This window comes from Danio aesculapii, chromosome 13 (assembly GCF_903798145.1).
Source record: "Danio aesculapii chromosome 13, fDanAes4.1, whole genome shotgun sequence".
Taxonomy (NCBI): Eukaryota; Metazoa; Chordata; class Actinopteri; order Cypriniformes; family Danionidae; genus Danio; species Danio aesculapii.
This window is the reverse complement of record NC_079447.1, coordinates 46304350-46326849: the sequence shown is the minus strand read 5'-3', so window position 1 is coordinate 46326849 and position 22500 is coordinate 46304350. Positions and strand designations below refer to the sequence as shown.

The 22500-nt window shown below is 38.2% G+C and overlaps 1 protein-coding gene across 1 annotated transcript in view; it reads left to right on the top strand.

Moving 5' to 3' along the window:
• LOC130239330 (CUB and sushi domain-containing protein 1-like) overlaps nucleotides 1-22500 on the top strand; it is a 551687-nt gene that overhangs the window by 235174 nt on the left and 294013 nt on the right. The window contains exons 7-10 of the mRNA XM_056470435.1: nucleotides 173-250; nucleotides 7435-7516; nucleotides 7907-8031; nucleotides 19083-19204. Of these exons, the coding sequence (XP_056326410.1) occupies nucleotides 173-250; nucleotides 7435-7516; nucleotides 7907-8031; nucleotides 19083-19204 (407 nt within the window). The remainder of the gene's footprint in view (nucleotides 1-172; nucleotides 251-7434; nucleotides 7517-7906; nucleotides 8032-19082; nucleotides 19205-22500) is intronic.

The following is a 22500-nucleotide window of genomic DNA, read 5'->3' as shown; positions in this document are numbered from 1 at the left end:
CGCTTATGATGTCACACCCCTGCTCATTATAAAAATATATTTGGACATCAAAATGGTTGATTCATAAAGGGTGGCTTGTGTTCTGCGGGGGGGTCTTGGGCACTCGAGAGGTTGTATTAAATGGATTGTGATCTCCACTTTTATGCACTTCATCTTTGTCCTCCTCCAACAGTGAAGAAGGCCATTGAGCTGAAATCCAGAGGGGTGAAAATGCTCCCGAGCAAGGATACAAGTCACAAAAACACAGTCTGTAAGTATAATTTTAACATTCCTCTTATTCTAAAAGAGACAAAAATGATAGCCAACATAAAACATGAGGAGAGTTTATCCAACATAGGCTGAAAATGTAGCCCTGTATAAATTTCTGAAGATCGTGAATTATGTAGCCAGAAGTACGCATGGCTGCATTTCATCTTTAAAGCGGATACTATGGGGCGGTATGATGCCGTTCCTTTTCGCGCTACCAGCTGACCGTTTACCCCCATATAGACGGCTTTCCCGCTGTTACCAGTACTACAACGTCAAAGCCTTGAGCAAAGAACGGTTCCAGAAAGCAGGTAAGACAAAAACAGAAGACAACAAATAAAACAAACTAGTAAATAACAGGTTAAGAATGTGGTAAAATCTGAAAACGTGATAAAAATCAGGCGAGGGTTTTTTCTTTTTCTGGATTGCTTTTTAAAAATGTCGCTTGGGTTTAGGGGAGTTGGCGCTAGTTAATCGGTGCTTTTGAAAACACTATTGGTTGGCTTTAGGGAAGAAGGAAGGTGGGTCAGTCGATCGTCAGTCAGTCATTCAGTCGACAGAGGCCTCTGGTGGATTTACACGAGAAGAGCAGAAGCGAATGGCACTTGGGAGAGAAATTTGAGATCTCAAAAAGCATACACAGCGACCTCTGTTGGATTCAACAGAAAACAAACACTGCAAAAAAACATACCTCCTGGGATGTATTTGGCACTCTCCAGAAATGTATACAGTGGTACTTTTTTAGAATGAACCATTGGTACGATTTAGGCAGTGGAAACACAACCCTGATAAAGGTGACCCGTGCCGACCTGTACCGTACTGTAGCACTCAGTGGAAACGGGCCATTTATTGTATGAATGTAGGGTGTGAAAGGGAAATGCGGAAGGCGCTAAGTTGATACGATTGCAGGAATTTGTGCCCAGGGATACACACTGTAAAAAATGCAGTGTTCCACACTGTTAACTTAACACTTTTAACATATTTATGTGGATTGAACATAAAAAAATAAGTTGTCCCAGTGATCTCAAGAATTGTGTTGATTCAGCTCATTTTAATTAAGTAGTTTGAACAAGTTAAAATTTTATGGGAAATCACAAATATGTGCAATGGCATACGTTTGACTGCATTTGGTGCATTACTTTTTGCGCTACTGCTAACTGCTTACCTCTGTATGGATGGATTTTCTGGTGAGATCAGTTTGCTCAGTAGCTTACCTTGTAACAGGTTAAAAAAAAATAAATAAATAAATAAAAGATGTGAAATTGTGGTAAAAGCAGACTGCCGAGATACACATTTCTCTTCTAGACTTCTTTTAAAATCAATTGGCTAGAATTTTTATCTAAAATTCCTTTGACACAATCTACATTGTAAAAACACTATAGAAATAAAGATAAATTGAATTGAAGCAAATTGAAGTTTAGGCAAGAGGGTGTGTGGGTCAGTCTATAGCACACTAATATGTTGACATTTCATGGACGTGCAGGAAATGACATGTAAATGACACATACGATACGCAAACATGGCCCAGTAATGTTATGAAGATTCACAGAAATGTACACAGCAGCCTCTGGTGGATTTACGAGGAGTCACACTTATGAGAAAACATGGCTCATCAACGTATATAAGATTATTGAAAATTTACATGGCAACTGTGTACCAAAACTGCAGTGTAACACAGCCCCGGGTATGTATTTTGTGGTTCCCAAAAATGTAGACCTGGACACAAGGGCCGGGACACACCACATGACTTAATTTTTTTTTATGCAGTGCATTTGCATAAATTATAATACATGACAACATGGTCATCAATGTATTATTTATTTAATGATAATAATATTATTATTAATAATATTTAATAAAAAAATCTAATATAGCGATGGGACTTACTGTATGTGAATACACACGTTGCGATTTTGATGCTTAAATGATATATTGTGCAGCCCTAATGTGAGTGTGTGTATTTCATATCATTAACTGCCATACTACACTTTTTAAATCCACATGTTTTCTTTTGAATTAATGCTAATGTGTAAAAATATAAAGCACAGCAGTGCTCCTGATTAACATATCATAATCTATATATCAGAAAGTCAGAATGTACCAAACAAAGCTTGATTGTTTCATTCTCTCCGGCACAACGGCATTCTTTTCAATCACTGTTGTGGCCTTTCTTGTTTTCATTATGACTAAGATGCCTTTGATGACATTCTTAATAGGATTGAGGAAGTTACTTAACAGCATGCTGTATGGATGATTTGGCTTGTTCTGCGCTTCATTGAACATATTCCATTGCAATTAGCATTACAAAAGCTGCTGACTTTGTGAAGTACACCACCAGTTTCCTCAATATTTACAGCATGTGCATGATGACAAGAGCTTATTTACTGACATTCAGTCAGTCATCAGAGACTGTATTACATGAGATTGTACTTAATCATACTTAAATCAGAAAAAAATATATATTAGCATTGATGGATGGATGGATGGATGGACGGACTGACGGATGGACAGATAGATGGATGGATGGATAAATGGATAGATAGACAGACAGACAGACAGACAGACAGACAGACAGACAGACAGACAGACAGACAGATAGATGGATAGATGGATGGATGGATGGATGGATGGACGGACAGACGGATGGACAGATAAATGGATGGATAAATGGATAGATAGACAGACAGATGGATAGATGGATGGATGGATAGATGGACGAACAGACGGATGGACAGATAGATGAATGGATAAATGGATAGGTAGATAGATAGACAGACAGACAGACAGACAGACAGACAGACAGACAGACAGACAGATGGATAGATTGATAGATGGATGCACGGACAGATGTATGGAAAGATATATGGATGGATAAATGAATAGATAGACAGACAGACAGATGGATAGATGGATGGATGGATGGATGGATGGATGGATGGATGGATGGATGGATGGACGGACGGACAGACGGATGGACAGATAGATGGATAGACAGACAGACAGACAGACAGACAGACAGACAGATAGATAGATAGATAGATAGATAGATAGATAGATAGATAGATAGATAGATAGATAGATAGATAGATAGATAGATAGATAGATAGATAGATAGACGGAAGGATGGAAGAAAGGAAGGATGGACGAACAGACAGACAGGCAGACGGATAGACAGATGGATGGATGATGGATGAATAGACAGACAGAGAGATAGACAGAGAGACAGACAAACAGATAGATAGATAGATAGATAGATAGATAGATAGATAGATAGATAGATAGACAGACAGACAGACAGCCAAACAGATAGATAGATAGATAGATAGATAGATAGATAGATAGATAGATAGATAGATAGATAGATAGATAGATAGATAGATAGATAGATAGATAGATAGATAGATAGATAGATAGATAGATAGAAGGATGGAAGAAAGGATGGATGGACGAACAGACAGACAGACAGGCAGACGGATAAACAGATGGAGGTATGGATGGATGATGGATTAATAGACAGACAGACAGAGAGATAGACAAACAGATAGATAGATAGATAGATAGATAGATAGATAGATAGATAGATAGATAGATAGATAGATAGATAGATAGATAGATAGATAGATAATATTTTGATATTAGTTTAATATAGGACAATTCTTATATTATTTATTATTTATTTATTTTTTACTAATTAAAGGTAGCATAACAGCTTACTTCACTACATCATCTTGTCGATTTACATGAGTTCACTCTTGACATTTGCGTAATAAACATTAACGTGTGCAAGTCTTGATGTGAATGCAGGGCACTATAGAAGAAAAATAAATGCCTTAGGAAAAGATCAGAAAAAAATAAATAAATAAAAAAACTGACACCCCCTTTGATCAGACAGAATAACTTTGGAGTCTGATATCAACAATCAAGGAAGATGACATTTGAAGCCCAGATCAAAAAGAAGGACATGGCCAGTGATCAAAAAGCCTCACTCCACAAGTGAAAATCTGCAGCTATTTATAGACACACACAGTACTTGCGAATGTGTTGTCCTTGCCTCGCGATCAGGATGTGTTTCCCAAAACCATCATTAGTCAAATAATATCATAAGTTCCAAATCATTACAAACATAGTTTAGTAATTTGGGGTTCTCCGAATCTGTTGTTCTAACCAACATTCACAATTATCATTGGAGTCTTACGTGGATGCAACTACAGCACTATATCTGCAGTTAAAAGCATAATTCCTGGCCATCACCATCAACTTTGAATGATTTTTTAAATGATTTTTTTTTGAATGATTAATGGATATTTGCTTCAAAGTTCCTCATTCATTCATTCATTCATTCATTCATTTTTCTTCGACTTAGTACCTTTATTCATCAGGGGTCACCACTGCCGAATGAACCGCCAACTTATCCAGCATGTGTTTTAGACAGCGAATGCCCTTCCGGCTGCAACCCAGTATTGGGAAACATCCATACACACTCATTCACACATTCATACACTACTGCCAATTTAGTTTATTTAATTCACCTGTACCACATGTCTTAATAATAATAATAATAATAATAATAATAATAATAATAATTATTATTATTATTATATATATATATATATATATATATATATATATATATATATATATATATATATATATATATATATATATATATATATATATATATATATATTTATATATATATATATAATAATAAAATTATAGTGAACTAATAAATTATTGTAATTTTAACATATTTTACATAAGTTTTTACCATATATGATTTAAATATGAGATTAGATGAGTCTATGTGTTAGCTATGGTAAGCGATTTCATGTTTTAGAATAGATTGTTAAAAAATTAGCAATAAGTTTTGTGAAATAAATATAGGCCCATGTGTGCCAAGTGTTTAAATGAAAAAAACAACATAGGCTCATTCTGAAAATGTAGCCCTATATACATTTCTGGAGATCACAAATTATGTAGCCAGAGGAACGTATGGCCTCATTTCGTCTTTTTAAAACGTACGCTATGAGGCGGTATAACGGCGTTCCTTTTCACGCTTATCAACTGACTGCTTACTGCCGTGTGGTCGAATTTTTGCGTACAGCGGAAGATTTGAGATGCAGAGCAGAGTTGATCATGATGACGGGGTTTAAGTCTGGTGAAGAACGATTCCAGAAAGTGGGTAAAACTAAAACAAAAGCCAAAAAATAAAATAAACAAGTAAATAACAAGGTGAGAATGTGGTAAAATCTGAAAGTGTGGTAAAAATCAGGCTGCCGCGAGGGCTTTTCTTTTTCTGGATTGCTTTTGAAAACACTGTCGGTTGGGTTTAGGAAAGGAGGTGTGTGGGGGAATCGGTCAGTCAGTCAGTCAGTCGACAGCGGCCTCTGGTGGATTTATGCAAGAAGAGCAGGCGTGAATTGCACACGCGAGAGAAATTTGAGATCTCAAAAAGCGTACACAGTGGCCTCTGGTGGATACACGAAAACAAACACTGCAAAAAACGTAGCTCCTGGGACGCATTAGGTGTCCAAAAATGTATATAGGTCTACCTAATCAGAATGAGAATCCATCCATCTATCTATCTATCTATCTATCTATCTATCTATCTATCTATCTATCTATCTATCTGTCTGTCTGTCTGTCTGTCTGTCTGTCTGTCTGTCTGTCTGTCTGTCTGTCTGTCTGTCTGTCTGTCTGTCTATCTGTCTATCTATCTATCTATCTATCTATCTATCTATCTATCTATCTATCTATCTATCTATCTATCTATCTATCTATCTATCTATCTATCTATCTATCTATCTATCTATCTATCTATCTATCTATCTAACCTACCTACCAACCAGTGGTGGAAAGAGTACTGAATAATCATTCTCAATTAAAAGTTCCATTACTTGCCTAAAAATGTAGTAGTACAGTAAAAGTATCTGTTGTAAATATTACTCAGAGTATGAATAAAAAGTAGACCTTTCAAAAGTACCTAAAAGTAGTGATCAGTGAGTATTACCCTGTAAAAAGCTGATGCATTTACTTGTAATTTGTGGATATGTGTGTAAACGTAACATTCTGTGGTGCATTTAGTTATTGCCCAGCAGGCACAGAACATGTCACAAGACGTTAATATTAGGTTAGATTTAGGTTGTGATGTCAGGTGACCAAAATTCAAGGTCTAGCCAGCGTCTAAGGACAAAGTTATTTTGATGTTCAATAACGAAGTCAAATGATGTTGGCATTTCATTGATTTTAGGTTGTGTTGGAAATCCAACATCAATCAAACATCTTAAACCAATGTCATATTGATATCAAATACTGACATTTATTCATCTGGTATGGCAACCAAAATCCAACGTCTGATAGACGTCATATTGGTAACATCCACACAACGTCAAGCTGTAACATCATTAGACATTGAATTTTGGTTGGTTTAAGGTTGGACGTTGGACAGTTCTGACGTCAACCTGATTTTCATATCCAAACAAAATGCAATGTCCCCATGACGTTAGGGTACAACTTAAATCTAACGTCATGTTGACATCCTGTGCCTGCTGGGTGTTTAAGGCCATTTTGGTCATCATACAGTAAACATCCGTCATCTTCCCATCACTGATATTCATCTAAACAGTCTCTGGGTCAATGCGTATAAAGATTTTGAACATCTTCTTGGAAATGTTTAATGCTTCCAAACAGTTTGCTGCAATTATAACGCGCACATGTCTTGAGGTAGATCATTATGATGCGAATTACCTTCTGTGCGATTTGATTGGAGAGGAATCACAGAACTGATTTTTCTAATCCCCATAGACAGGAAAAAATAAAGTGGTGACTGCAGGTTGAAGGAAAGTAGTGGAGTAAAAGTACCGATACAGCACTAAAATGTACTCAAGTGAGAGTAAAAGTACACATTTTTAAAACTACTTAGTAAATTATAATTTCTGAGAAAAACTATTCAATTACAGTAATTTGAGTATTTGTAATTAGTTACTTTACACCACTGCTACCGACCTACTTACCTACCTACCCACCCAACTACTCACCTACCCATCCATCCATCCATCAGTCCAATATGCTGTCTTCAAATTTGGACATCACAAGCGCCAGTGTCCAGTACAATCTACCTACATTATTTGTCATGATATGTCTCATTTGTCTCCTTTTTTCTTCTTGCATGGTCCTTCTTTCATGCAGTAAGCCAAGGAGGGATGTCTGCAGACATTTGTCCAGATCCGGGGATTCCCGAGAATGGGAAAAGAATTGGCTCCAGCTTCCAGTAGGTCCCATTTTTTGTTCTTTATCTTCTGCATTCGTCCTTCTTAACTGCATGACATGGCTTTAATCAGGCCCGGGCCTGCCGTTTGACACATCTGTCTGAACTCCCATACAGATAGGCCATTACCAGCAAGACCTTTGGTCACCACTACAAAGTGGCTTTTTAATACGCTTAAAGAAAGAACCGAGGGCTGTTACATGTTCTGCATTTAATGGAATGCTACAGTATGTGGGCGATTCTGAAAATAGAAGAGACAAGCTGTTTAGAGATGTTTGACAGAAACTGCTTTCATCTAACGAAATAAGGACATGCCAGAGACGTATACGTTCTGGGGCTGATGGTGTGACTCATGTACTGGTCAAACGCTGACGGTCATTTCAACTTGGGCAGGGTTGGAGCTAGCATCCAGTTTTCCTGCGATGACAGCTACGTACTGCAGGGATCAAAGAGCATCACTTGCCAAAGAGTGACGGAAACCCTGGCGGCCTGGAGTGACCACAGGCCTATCTGTCGGAGTAAGTGCAAATATGCATCTCTTTTCTCATGCTTAGACACATTCTGTAGGGATGCTGTCAGATCTTGTTAAGTGAGATGTGGCAGTGGGGAGCAAGGCCACTCAGTTTATATCGTAGGGATGGTTGTGCCACGTAGATTTAACAAAGACCCCATTTATATATATATATATATATATATATATATATATATATATATATATATATATATATATATATATATATATATACATACATACACAGTTTAGGTCAGAAATATTAGCCCCCCTTTGAATTTTGTTTTTATTTTCAAATATTTCCCAGATGATGTGTAACAGAGCTGGGAAATTGTCACAGTGTGTCTGATAATATTTTTTCTTCTGAAGAAAATCTAAATTGTTTTATTTCGGCTAGAATAAAACCAGTTTTTAATTTTTTAAGAACCATTTTAAGGTTAACCATTTTAACATACTAGACAAGAAAGGACTTGTGGCTGGACCCTGTCACCAAAACAAGAATTAACAAGACTGAAGTGACAGAATCCTGACAGAAATAAGGTATTAGTAATGAGTAATTAGAAATTAGGCTAGTAATTGTGACTTCTAATATACACTGCAAAAATTGCTGGGTTCCACACAATTCCTTCATGCTGTCACTACACAAATCAATTAAGTTAACTTGATAATTTTTACAAATTTATGTAGGTTGAACATAAAACAATTATTTTGTTCCAAAAAACTTTAAGGATTGTGTTGTTTCAACTCATTTAAATTCATTACTTAGTCTATACCACCATGACCACTAGAGAAATCTGTGTAAATCTATTAAATCGATCTATTTTCATCCTTGTAAAATTTAAGAATGTGCAGATTGCTATTGACATTACATGGAGAAATTCCCTCTCAAAATCTAATAATGGTAAATGTGTACTGCATAGTTAACTTAGCAACTACCGTGAAGCCTCAGCAGCACCTCTTTGTATGGGAGGAACAACAAGCTGAAGCTGCCCTTCAGTAGTCTGACAGAGAAGTTTAAAGAAACCTGAGCACAAGAGGTGCTGCCGTGTAGGGACTTCAGTGATATTAAAGTCTTTTCTGCTGGCAGAGAAGTAAGAACCGTCTGGAAGTGGAAGGTATGCGTTTCCAAATCAATGACGTAACTTGTGCCTGAACTAAGATAGTATAATCAATAGTTTGGGAAATGATGTAGTGACATGTTTCCCAAAACCGTAGTTGCTCTGTCGCAGATCCATTGTTTGAACCATATTAGTTGTAATGTGACAGATCGTTTAAAGGGCAGAGTAACAACTTCTTTAGAGAAAATCTGCATTAAATTATTATTATTATTTTGTTTTGAACAAATTATTTTGTTTTACACGCACATACATACAAATAGTTTCCAAAATTAGTTTCGGTAAAAACATGCATTCATTTTCTATAGTAATGTAAATAGCACATAGCCTACTGCCTATATTTCTTTTACAAACATTATGGAGAATATTTCATATTCTATTCTAAAACATAAAACCATGTAAATACACGTAGGCTAATCTCATATAGCCTAAACATCGGATATACTGTCAAATAATGGTGTAAAAGCTACTTTTATTTATTTGTTTCCATAATTATAGTTAGGTTCAGAAATCCTATATTTTTTGTTTTCACAAGATTTGGAGAAATTTCCACTTGCAAATCATAGGTTACATAGCTTTTGTAATGAGCCATGGCTGTGTTCAAAATGGCATAAATGATTTCAGAGTGCACTACGAAGGGAGCGCAATTGCCATTCTGAGGTTTGCTAAAACTGAATTGCAATGTGGATGTTGAAATGTTTGAAAGGAATAGGACATGGGATGGGGATAACCTGGAATAGAACACCAGGAACTATGCTTCTAATTACAGCTATAGTGTAGTTGCAATTACACATGTCTGTGACCCAGTTTGCGAATGTTCATGGAATGATGGATTCGGGAAACACCAAATCACTGAACTACAATTGTAACAACGAAACTTGCAACCTTTGTAGGATAATGATGGTTTTTGGAAACACACCCTAGCCTAAGTCTTGGTTGCGACAGTTGGTGGAAACAGTGGCATCCAGACTTGCAGGTCTCAAAAGCAACATGAGACCCAATTGCAACAAGTCCCATGAAAATGCATTAACTGACCCAGGATGTGGTCCGAGCAGTTGTCGAAGAAGCTTGTGCAGTAGGATAGTAGGAATGCAGCAGCATGGGACATTGATTCAATAGTACAAGGCAGCTGACCAGATGATTTTATGGACAGAGCCACAACAGATTACTCATTCAGTCAATATGCAATGTCCTTCCAAGCCCATCCAATCTCTTCCACTGGGGCTTGTCTGGGATTGCTGAAGCACATCTTGAGCTGCTGCCCTAGGGCACTAGGCGACAAACATTACCATTGGCGCCATGATCAAGTGCTGCCAGTTATTACAGATCTCCACCAGAAAACATCAACAACCAAAAAGGCAGTTCATCACCTGTGTAAAGTCTGGGGAGAAGCCACAGCAGTGCCTTAGTCAAGCAGGGGGGCTGATGGCAACAGATCGGGAATGGCAGCTGAAGGTCAGCTTAGGGAGGCAACTCCAATTCCCAGAGAACATTCCAATGACCTCAGCAAGGCAAGTAGTTCTGCTGACAAGGCAAGATGACTGTTGCCTGGAAAGATTGGATGGAAGAGGATGATTTCCAAATATAAGGAGCTGTCAGGCAAATGTCAAAGCAGAGGATGGTGGACCTGATGTAATCCCATCAAGTTCAGATGCAGAGGTCTTGTTGGCCAGTCTTACACCAGGGCATTCAAAATGCTGGGAGTAAATGGACTGCAAAATAGAAGAGCCATCGAATACTTGACTGATGCAACAGAAAAGGCATCAATAGGGCCTTGCATGAAGCAGAGAAGACCGTGGACCACACAAGCTACTTAGACACAAGCCAGGGCCTAATCAACCCAGGCTAGGTTGACTGGGCTGATGCTAAGAGACCTGAAACACCCAGTGAACCCAGGGCTGCACTTATTCGTATATTAGAACTAGCAACATGCTAACATCGTGATCTGTTCCTAATCTGTTACTAATCTAAGTAGACCATATAACCTACTTAGACACAATCCGGGGCCTGATCAACCCCAGCTGGATCGACTGGGCAAGGGTGTCTGATGTTGTGAGAGCCAAAACACCCAGTGAACCCAGGATAAATCCCTGAGCTGCACTTAAGTGTACATTAGAACTAGCAACATGCTAACATTATGATCTGTTCCTAATTTGTTACAAATCTAAGTAGACCATACAAGCTACTTAGATAGAAGCCGGGGCCTGATCAACCCCAGCTGGGCCGACTGGGTGAGGGTGTCTGATGTTGTGAGAGCCAAGACACCCAGTGAACCCAGGATAAATCCCCGAGCTGCACTTAAGTGTATATTAGAACTAGCAACATGCTAACATCATGATCTATTCCTAATTTGTTACAAATCTAAGTAGACCATACAAGCTACTTAGATAGAAGCCGGGGCCTGATCAACTCCAGCTGGGCCGACTGGGCAAGGGTGTCTGATGTTGTGAGAGCCAAAACACCCAGTGAACCCAGGATAAATCCCTGAGCTGCACTTAAGTGTATATTAGAACTAGCAACATGCTAACCTCATGATCTGTTCCTAATTTGTTACAAATCTAAGTAGACCATACAAGCTACTTAGATAGAAGCCGGGGCCTGATCAACCCCAGCTGGGCCGACTAGGTGAGGGTGTCTTATGTTGTGAGAGCCAAAACACCCAGTGAACCCAGGATAAATCCCTGAGCTGCACTTAAGTGTATATTAGAACTAGCAACATGCTAACATTATGATCTGTTCCTAATTTGTTATAAATCTAAGTAGACCATACAAGCTACTTATATAGAAGCTGGAGCCTGATCAACCCCAGCTGGGCCGACTAGGTGAGGGTGTCTTATGTTGTGAGAGCCAAAACACCCAGTGAACCCTGGATAAATCCCTGAGCTGCACTTAAGTGTATATTAGAACTAGCAACATGCTAACATCATGATCTGTTTCTAATCTGTTACAAATCTAAGTAGACCATACAAGCTACTTAGATAGAAGCCGGGGCCTGATCAACCCCAGCTGGGCCGACTGGGTGAGGGTGTCTGATGTTGTGAGAGCCAAAACACCCAGTGAACCCAGGATAAATCCCTGAGCTGCACTTAAGTGTATATTAGAACTAGCAACATGCTAACATTATGATCTGTTCCTAATTTGTTACAAATCTAAGTAGACCATACAAGCTACTTAGATAGAAGCCGGGGCCTATTCAACCCTAGCTGGGCTGACTGGGCGAGGGTGTCTCATATTGTGAGACTCAAAACACCCACTGACCCCAGGATACATCCCTAAGGATGTGTCTAAGCTGCACTTAAGTGTATATTAGATCAAGCAACATGCTAACATCATGGTTTGTTACAAATCTGGTGCCTTGTTCGATTCTCATTCACAACGAATCAGTTAGAAGGCAGTAAAGATTAGGTCAGCTTATTAAGTTTTGGAACAGAGCATTGTATATAAATTCTGCAGCACTAGTTTGCCTTAAAAATGTTTAATAGCTTTTTTGTTCATTATACCACTATAACCCTAATGACACTTTGTTCATTTTATTTCATAATCAAATGTTAGATTTACTTGTTATTATAAACTGCATTTATTAAAGAAAAACAACAACAACAACAACAACAGCAACAACAAAAATATTCCATTTGATGTGCACAGCTGTAGCTATATATATAACCCCAAAAGATGAGACCTAGAGTGTGGTTGTTTTGAAGGGCATACAGGACAAAGACCTCCAAATGACATTAAATAAAATGAAATAAGGCAGTGCGTCCGAGCAGCAGACAGAAGAGTAACCATGTTTGACAATTTATTCACACAGTTCTCACCTATCACTGATTGATCCAGACACTTTTTTGTTTCAGCCGTGCCAAGTAACCTTTTTAAAGACAAGCCTTAAAAGCCCCCCCTTTCCCTTTTCTTGTGATATGTTAGTGGTGTGATTTTTATAAAACGAGAAGTCAAAGACCCTTTAGCTTTTAGTAATTCCTTTAGGGTTTTCTTTTAATCTCATCTCTTACTGAAAAACCACATGAGCTTCACATGTTAAAATCACTGTGATTTGAGTAATTTTATTGCACTTGCAAATATTCCAAATCCACATTTCAACCAACCACCAACATGTGATTTTAACATGTGATTACACATGTGAAGCTCATGCTACACATTGTTTCTGTGAGGGATATTTGAGTTAGTTATGGGTACCTGTAAATGAGAGAGAAGATATTTGATTTATTACTTACAGCTAATTGAATAGTTATATACATTTTTCAGCTAGATACTTTATTATTGTTGACTGAATCTCAATGGTGTTGGGCCCATTTCATATATACATTTCTAGTGATGGTGTGCGGTTTGCAGTGCATAATTACTAAATTATAAGGTCCTGGAACAGATCGGGGTAACTGACCTGGCATGTTACCGGAAGAGTGAGAGGTGTCACGGATGAAAGTGAAAAACGGGGGGCTGGGGGTTGAGGGTGTGGCAAAAAAAGTCAGGGGGGGGGGGTGCAGAATGTCGCGGGCAAAAGCGAAGGGTGGGGGGGTTGGTTGTCGCGAACGAAAGTGAAGAGGGTTGGGTAGTCACGTAAGAAAGTGAAGAGCGGGGCAGGGGTGCGTGTGAGGATGGGATTGATAAAATGAGGGGGATCTGGCACAAATTAAGCCCTGGCAGTTAGCATGGAGACTCAAATTGGTCATTGACAACACAAGCTTTTACACATAGGGCTGCAATGGGAACTGTGTATTCTGACAATTTATCTTGGTCACCACTGTTTTAGCTGCTGGTTATTTGTCACACAGTGGCCCATGTCATCAGGTCACTGTAAACAATGTGTGACAGTCTCTACTGCCTTCTGGCATCAGAGAGCTACACACAACCAGAGCCAGAACAACATAAGGGCTAGGTGGGGCTCAAGCCCCAGGGCCTACAGAACGAGGGTGCACTTGCTTGGCTGAAGAATTATTATGCACCATGACGTGGGAAACGTCTCTTTGCGTTATGCTTGCGCACGTTACTAATGTGGAGCATCAAGGTGGCGCAGTGGGTAGCGCGATCACCTCATAGCAAGATGGGCGCTGGTTCGAGCCCCAGTGTGGGTTTCCTCCGAGTGCTCCGGTTTCCCCCACAGTGCAAAGACTTACGCTATAGGTTAATTGAGTAAGCTAAATTGGCCGTAGTGTTTGTGTGTGAATACAAGAGTGTATGGATTTGTCCCAGTGTTGGGTTGCGGCTGGAAGGGCATCCGCTGCATGAAACATATGCTGGATAAGTTGGCGGTTTATTCCGCTGTGGTGACCCCTGATTAATAAAGGGACTAAGCCGAAAAGAAAATGAATGAATGAATGTTGCTAATGTATTCCTTTCGGCTCGTTGCTTTTCAAAAACAGTGACATTGCTACACTATGGCTCTGAGCTGCTTTAGCTTAGTTTTGCATAGCCCTGTTCTGTCCCAATAAGGGTGACCAGATGTCCCGTTTTTTCCAGGAAAGTCCTTTATTTCCCACCACAGTTCCATATTTTCTACAAAAACGGTCCAGTCAAATGTAGGCTAGCCAAGTGCATCGCAGAATAAAAAGTATAATTCAAACAGCATTCGTCATTAACTTGCAGTAAGAGAAGCCAGGATAGGTGGAATCATGCAAAATGCACTCATAACTGAAGCACTGTCTTAGCCAACGCTGTGCGCCCGCGCAATCCTGCCCTCTCATAACTGAGACAACGTCCAACCAAATTAAATAGCCTACACAAATAGTTATCAAAATGTCCATCGCTCAAAATAACTATTTGAAAATAATACTTGGTTTAAGTCTAAAGCTGCATCCCAAATCGCATACTAATGCCCTATTCTACGCCGTTTTGTAGTATAAATAGTGTAAGAAGTACGTTCACACTGAAAACTCTAAAAAAAACAAGTGCACTTAAATTACCCGCACTCATTCAGTCAGTAAAATGAAGCATGTAATGATGGACACTTCACACACTCAACAACCGCAGCTTTGCTCACGTAGCGGAAGGGGCGGAGCTATCGGGCGCACATGTTGGATAACTTTATTTTTGGATGGTGAAAGCAAAATTTTCCTACGAGAGTGATTATAGCGCCTCCCGATGGTGAATGCGGTTATACTCATTGCAAGTATTATTCGATAGTTTCGTAATTTATTTCACTGATTTGGCAACCGTCAAACGTCATCAGGGAAACGGTTTGAATTTCCACTTAGTAAATAAACAATAGTGCTCCATTTGGGACGACACTACATACATATACTATGCTGTTGAGTGCGTAAGTGTATAAGCACATAGTGCATGAGTGCAAGTGTATAGTGTGCCATTTGAGACGCAGCTTTTCTCAACCAGTTAGAAAGCAAATGTTTAAATGAAATATTGGTGTGGCTTGCATCATGCAATATATCTGAGGCAAACAACAACAACAACAACAACAACAAAACATGCTAACCTTCTATAATCGATTGATTCAAGACCAAATAGGAAATTAGAAGCATGACTTTTAAATATATTTTAGGGATTTCTGCTCAGCTAAAGTTTAAAGTCAACTTTTTAAAGATAACCCTATTTAAAGTCTTTCAAATGTGTTTTTGTACTGATTTTGTCAGACTGTTAAAAATGTGAAGTTTATGTTATGTGATTCATTTTGTATGCTTATATGCCTACTTTAGTAAAAGAGAAAACATTTATAATAATCAAATATAAATCAAATAGTGGAAAATTAGATAATAATATTTAATACCAAATTATTAATTCATTAATTAATACATTTTATTTTCGGCTTAGTCCCTTTAATGATCAGAGGTCGCCACAGTGGAATGAACCGCCAACTGATCCAGCATATGTTTTACACAGCGGATGTCCATTCAGCTGCAACTCATCACTGGGATACACCCATACACTCTCATTCACACACATACACTACGGACAATTTAGCTGCCCAGTTTACCTATAGCGCATGTCTTTGGACTTGTAGGGGAAACCGGAGCACCCGGACCCAACAGAGGCTCGAAGCAGCGACTTTCTTGCTGTGAGTCGACAGCACTACCCACTGCGCCACCAAGTCACCCCAAATTAATAATAATAATAGCAGAAATATATACTTTTGTGAGGCGGTAAATTAAATGGGGCCATTGGGTTTGCTATAGCCCCAGTGCCCAATATGTTTCTAGTGCACACAACGCATGGAGGGATGGAGGTTTATTATTTAGCTATCCATGCACCACTTTTATACATATTCAGTGGCAAAAGAACAACTCACAAGGCACGCAGTTTCCAAGATTAAAGTTTCGAAGCTGGGTCAGTTGGCATTTCTGTGTGAAGTTTGCATGTTCTCCCTGTGTTCGCATGGGTTTTCTTCGGGTGCTCCTGTTTCCCCCACAGTCCAAAGACATGCGCTATAGGTGAATTGAATAAATTGTTCATAGTGTATGAGTGTGTGTGTGTGTATGAGTGTCTATGGGTGTTTGCAGACAGAAAGGGCATCCCCTGTGCAAAACATATGCTGGAGTAGTTGGCGGTTTATTCTGCTGTGGCGACCTCTGAAATAGAGACTAAAGCTACGGTCACACCGGGCTTTGTGTGTGCGAAATTCTGTCGTGTGGCGCTGCGAAAAGGGGCGGGATTAAACAAGATGATTAGACATTAATAAAGCAAGCGAGCGTGCGTATGAATGGAAGTCTATGGAAGGAAAACTCAAGTGTGACCGCACCTTTAGCTGAGGGAAAATGAATAGATACACTTACCAGCCATTTTATTGGGTACACCTGTCCAACTGCTCGTTAACGCAAATTTCTAATCAGCCAATCACATGGCAGCAATGCAATGAATTTAGGCATGTAGACAAGTGCTGCGTCCCAATTCACATACTATCCGTCCTAAATAGTATTTGAAAGTAGAATTAGTATGTCCCAAATCGTAGTATGTTGAAAAGTGTATACCAAAGGTTCCCGTATGGTTTACTATTTCCGGTAAAAAATAAAATGCTTCAAGATGTGTTTGGCTAGAAAAAAAATATATATATTTTGAATTAATTTTCACACACTAGCTTCAGCATTCAACAATGTCCCTGTTTGAGAATATCTGCTACTTTATCTCTTCACATCTCTACCTATCCAAATCTTCTTCAGTACCCTGTGGAGAAGCCAATGAAGCCACAGTAATGGAGCAGTCTGCTCTTTTACGCTGTCAAAGAAAATCCCTGACTAAACACAAGGGAGAAGCAGTTAATACCCTGGCACAGTATAGAGTTTTGAAAAAAAAATACCCTGACTTTGTCAGTGATTGAGTCAAGTTATTCTGAGGCATGACCTTAAATAGATTAGCTCATGTCGTGATGGCTGGATGTGTTCAAAGGAAGTGTTTTAGTGTGGGGCAGGATGGAAATATCTATTCAAAAACCTAGTGAGCTGCCTCTGTGGGAAGCATTTTAGGCATCATAGGCACACTCTGAACTTCAAGACTGTTCTGAAAGGTAGGCAACATTATAGGCAGCCCGCTACGAGACCTAGTTTTGGCCAGGTTTGAAATGAATACTTCATCCAAAAGTGAAAATTCTCTATTTTTTTACTCACACTTCACTGCTCACAAATGTGGTTAACTTTCTTTCATCTGTTGAACACAAAAGAAGTTATTTGTCATATTTATTTATTTAAAAAAAAAAATCAGCTTAGTCCCTTTATTAATCCGGGGTCGCCACTGTAGAATGAACCGCCAACTTATCCAGCACATGTTTTACGCAGCAGATGCCCTTCCAGCTGCAAACCATCTCTGGGAAACATCTATACTTACTCATTCACACACATACACTACGGACAATTTAGCCTACCCAATTCACCTATACTGCATATCTTTGGACTATGGGGGAAACCGGAGCATCCGGAGGAAACCCACACGAATGCGGGGAGAACAGGTTAACTTCACAGAAACGCCAACTGACCCAGCTGAGACTCGAGCCAGCGACCTTCTTGCTGTGAGGCAACAGCACTACCTACTGCGCCACTGTGTCGCCTATTTATTTATTTATTTATTTATTTTTAAGTGAGCTATTCTTTTTTATCAGCATGTGTTAAGCCAATTCCTTAATTCAGTAGTCTTTTATAAATCAGTTTCATTTTTAAAATATTTTCACAGACTGGTGGGGGTATGTACAAGTTAATAAACATATATAAATGTTAAATATATCATCTTTTATTGTACTACATTTTTAATTTATTCATTTTTAATACATATAATTTATAGCAAACCAACATTTACTTAATGACGGTTGTCTAGAATACTCGATTCTAATTGGTCAATCTCAACAATCCAAAGTTTTTTTTGTTTGGTTTTTTTTCCCATGACAACAACCACTGAAAATAATAACACAGGCTCATCTAGGTAATTCTGACCATCTGTGAATATGTTCACATCCATATTTATGTACTTGTCTGTCATGCCACTGTTGTGAATTATATTTAGGTTAGTGTATGATCCATTCAACCATGTTCCTTTCTGTCAGCTTAGCATTTAATTAAAATATTAAGAAACTATTATGGCTCAGAAAAATATTCTTATGTCTATTGTTTATGTTGTGTGGCAATTAGTCATGTAAAATGTGAGATAAAGCACATTTAGGCAGAACATAATGTGGGTTAGTGTGTACTCAATTCAGCCATTTTCATTTCTGTCAGCTTTGGGTTTAATTAAAATAAATAAATAAATAAACTATTATGCTTAGAACAATGTTTTTTTGTGTGCTACTGACAAAACTATAGCCATGTAGATGACATTCTGGTCACATTGCAATTATTTATTTTTCATAGTAATGATTACCAGTCTATAAAACCTATTGTCGTTTAACTCATAGTGTGTTGCATTACTTTCAATATTAACAGCAATGACTAGAAAAACATGGTAATTGTTAAATCTACAGTATATTAATTGTGTTTTTACTATTTACCTCTCTCAACAGCTCGGACATGTGGCTCTAATCTGCGTGGTCCCAAAGGCATTATAACCTCTCCGAATTATCCCGTCCAGTACGAGAATAACGCACACTGTGTGTGGGTCATAACAGCGGTGGATCCAGAGAAGGTAGGTCTACAATATACGTTAAAATTTCTGTATTTTGTGTCTCCTTTTTTAATTTTTTTAATTTTTCCCCATTTGTTTATGCTTTTGGGCATTATGGGACCTTGATCTTTCTTCCAACAATTGTTAAACCTTGAAAAGTTCGAAAAAGTGATATATCTTCTGTGTTGGTGTTGGATATTATGCTACAAAAGCCTAGTAGCAAACTGCCAGTACATTTTCTGTTATTTTACAGACTTATTTATCTATATATTACTAAAATAACTACTAAAATATCAATAAAAGTCACTTTGTTAAACTGTAAAGGTGAATTTGCTACCATCAAAAGTCGACAGTGCAGAAATCAAGGTTCCATAACGCAATTCACAACCGAAAATGAACAGAAAACACTTGTGAATTGGCTGAATCCATATCAAAAAAGAACTGAACTGATTTCATGTGGCCGCCATTTTAAAAGCAAAATCGAGGCTGCGGTGGGAAGAAACATGGAAGTATCACACAGGAACGTTGTGTACCTGCCTATATATCTTATCATCGAAAAGAAAGTGACACAAATGTATCATTTCACCGCCTTCTGAGTGACTTGAAGGTCCGTTCTGAATGGAAAGTGAAAATAAAAAGGATATCAGACCTCATTTTCAGCTAAGTTCAGGGAAATGGCACTAGTAAGCGTTTTCTTTCCCAAACACACATTCTAGATTCCATTTATTCAACTCAATTGAATGAACAGATTCTTTCACTATCTTAGACTTGCTGAATTGCGGTACTAAAATTTCCAGCTAAAATTTAAGCACTGTTGAGCACGTTCTTAAACAGCGCTGATTTGCCATTGTGTTCACCAGTGCTCAACAGATATGACTGTGATTGGCTGTGAAGGTCATCAGTTCACTGCATTTCACCAAAGTTTACCGAGTGCATACACAGATGAGCAATCCAAAAAGAACCATTTTACCAAGGACAAATCAAATTTACAATTTAGAAAAAAATTAACAAGACGCAAAACACTTTTACCAGTCTCAAAACAAATTTACAATGACAGATTCTTTACGTAAAGAGAATGTACCACACACCGGAAGCGACGCTGTGAAAAGTGTTGTCGTTGGTGGTGAGTGTGGTAAATTCGTGTTACGAATCAACGTGTTCAGTATTTTAAGGAGGGCCACTCGTACGCTGTAATCGTGGACATGATGTCAAGTCTACACGGTGTAAACATCTGCTTGAGGACTTGTAAACTGAACGAAGCCGGTGTTACAGTTTAACTGGTGTCCGTGTTAACTGGTGCCTCTTTCCAGATGTAAACTATTCATGTTTGCAGATTGGCAGGTTCGTCACTTTTTCACAGCAACAAAACATGCCCATACCAAATAAACATTCTTATTACTCGGTGTCAGTGTTAGTGTAAACATTATTGATTTTAATACCTGTGTGGCAGAACAGTATATAACCAAAATTAATGTTAAGAAATAACTACAATTTACATATCATCAACAGTATTCGAACCACGAGTATCAGTCGACCTATCTAACTGAGCTATTCAGGACTACATGTTGAGGTCGTGCTAAAAAGTTTTTATATTTTTATCAGTCAACATATGTCGTGCTTTGGTTGTGGACTCGTATTAACTTGATTCCATGTACTTGCGTTTACATATTTCTACAAACTCTCACGCTGATATTTTCTCAGAATAGCTCTGAATGACAAAGCGATGTATTATCGCAGTTGGTCAAACCATGATCTTTATAGTTGTAGACTATAAAGTTAACCTGTGCCTTTGGACTTGTATTAACCTGTCTACAAAGTCACACATGAGCTGATATTTTCCGGTGTGTGGTACATTCCCTTTCCGTAAGGAATCTGTAATTGTAAATTTGTTTCGGGACTGGTAAAAGTGTTTTGCGTCTTGTTAATTTTTTTACTAAATTGTAAATTTGTTTCGTCCTTGGTTTCATCCTTGGTTTTCCTATGTAATTGTGTCTTATGATAGATAAAAATGTTTTCCAAAATGTAAATTTGTCTTGAGCTTCGCAAAAGTGTTTTACACTTTGTAATGTTGTTTTGCATTCCCGGCCACTGTAATCCAATGATGAATCGATTGACCTTCGTGGCTGTATCTGTGTTTTCACTGAACAGTGAACTGATGACCTTCACGACCAATCACAGTCATTTCTATTTAGCACTGGTGATTACTTTGGCAAGTCAGCAGTGGTCGAATGTTAGCGAGAAAATGGACGTTTTCAAATTGCAGTATCGTGGCAACACTCACGAAGGTGTGCTACAGAGGACTGCATTGTTTTATCGCTTACCTGGGGTCCGTTCTTCGTACGTGGATTACTCAATTCGCTGGATTTGGATATTGACGATTTGACACGATCCAGGATCGTTTAGTTCTTCAAAACTCATCTAGGACTTGTTGTCAAAGCAACAGGTCTGGTAGCTCAAACCTGCTCGGAAGCAGGCTCATTTCATATAAACAGGATTAGATCGGGTCATTTCGAGCAAAGGTAATACTAAAAGTATATAGCGAATTCTGATATTTTCCTATAGTAGTTATATACACTTGGGAAAATAGTAAATATATATTTTTAAATATATATAAAAAGTAAAAAAATATATGTTAATAAAACTTATGCAATCTCCACTCCAAAATAAAAGTACAAAGACTGCCACCTGGTGGTTCAAAGAGAACATTTATTGATATGAAATTTTTAGATACAAACTCATATGCACAATATTCGACTTTTTTTTCTAAAAGAATAATAATTTATGCAGTCATGGACGCGTTTTGACCGCTAATATACCTGTGATTTGATGCTTTGAAAAAGTTGCAGACACCTTTACCGATATCAAAATGCTTTGTTGATATTCATACAGTTATTCCTTACGCCAATTAAAAAAAAACTTTAAAGAAAAATCTACTATAAAGAAAATCTTCTCTGAATGTAGAACTAAATGCATTGATAAGCATTGAAATACATGATGAATACTCTTGACACATGAAAGTATAAAGCCTGCAGCTCACAACAAATGTGGAAAGTTATTGTGTGTCATATTTAACAAACGTTTACTGCTAATTTTATGTAATTTTCCTCGCATGGATAATTGAATATTAATCAGATGATGTCATTACGCCGTTAGCCAATCGTTGCATGGCTGATCATGATATCGAGGATCATATCATGATCTGTTCTTCCCAACACATGCAGCGATCTCAGATCAGTTCATCCAGACATTTTAATCTGATTCGCGAACTTGTTTGAAGAACGAAATTAGCCAGAGATCAGTTATCAAGATTAAAAGAT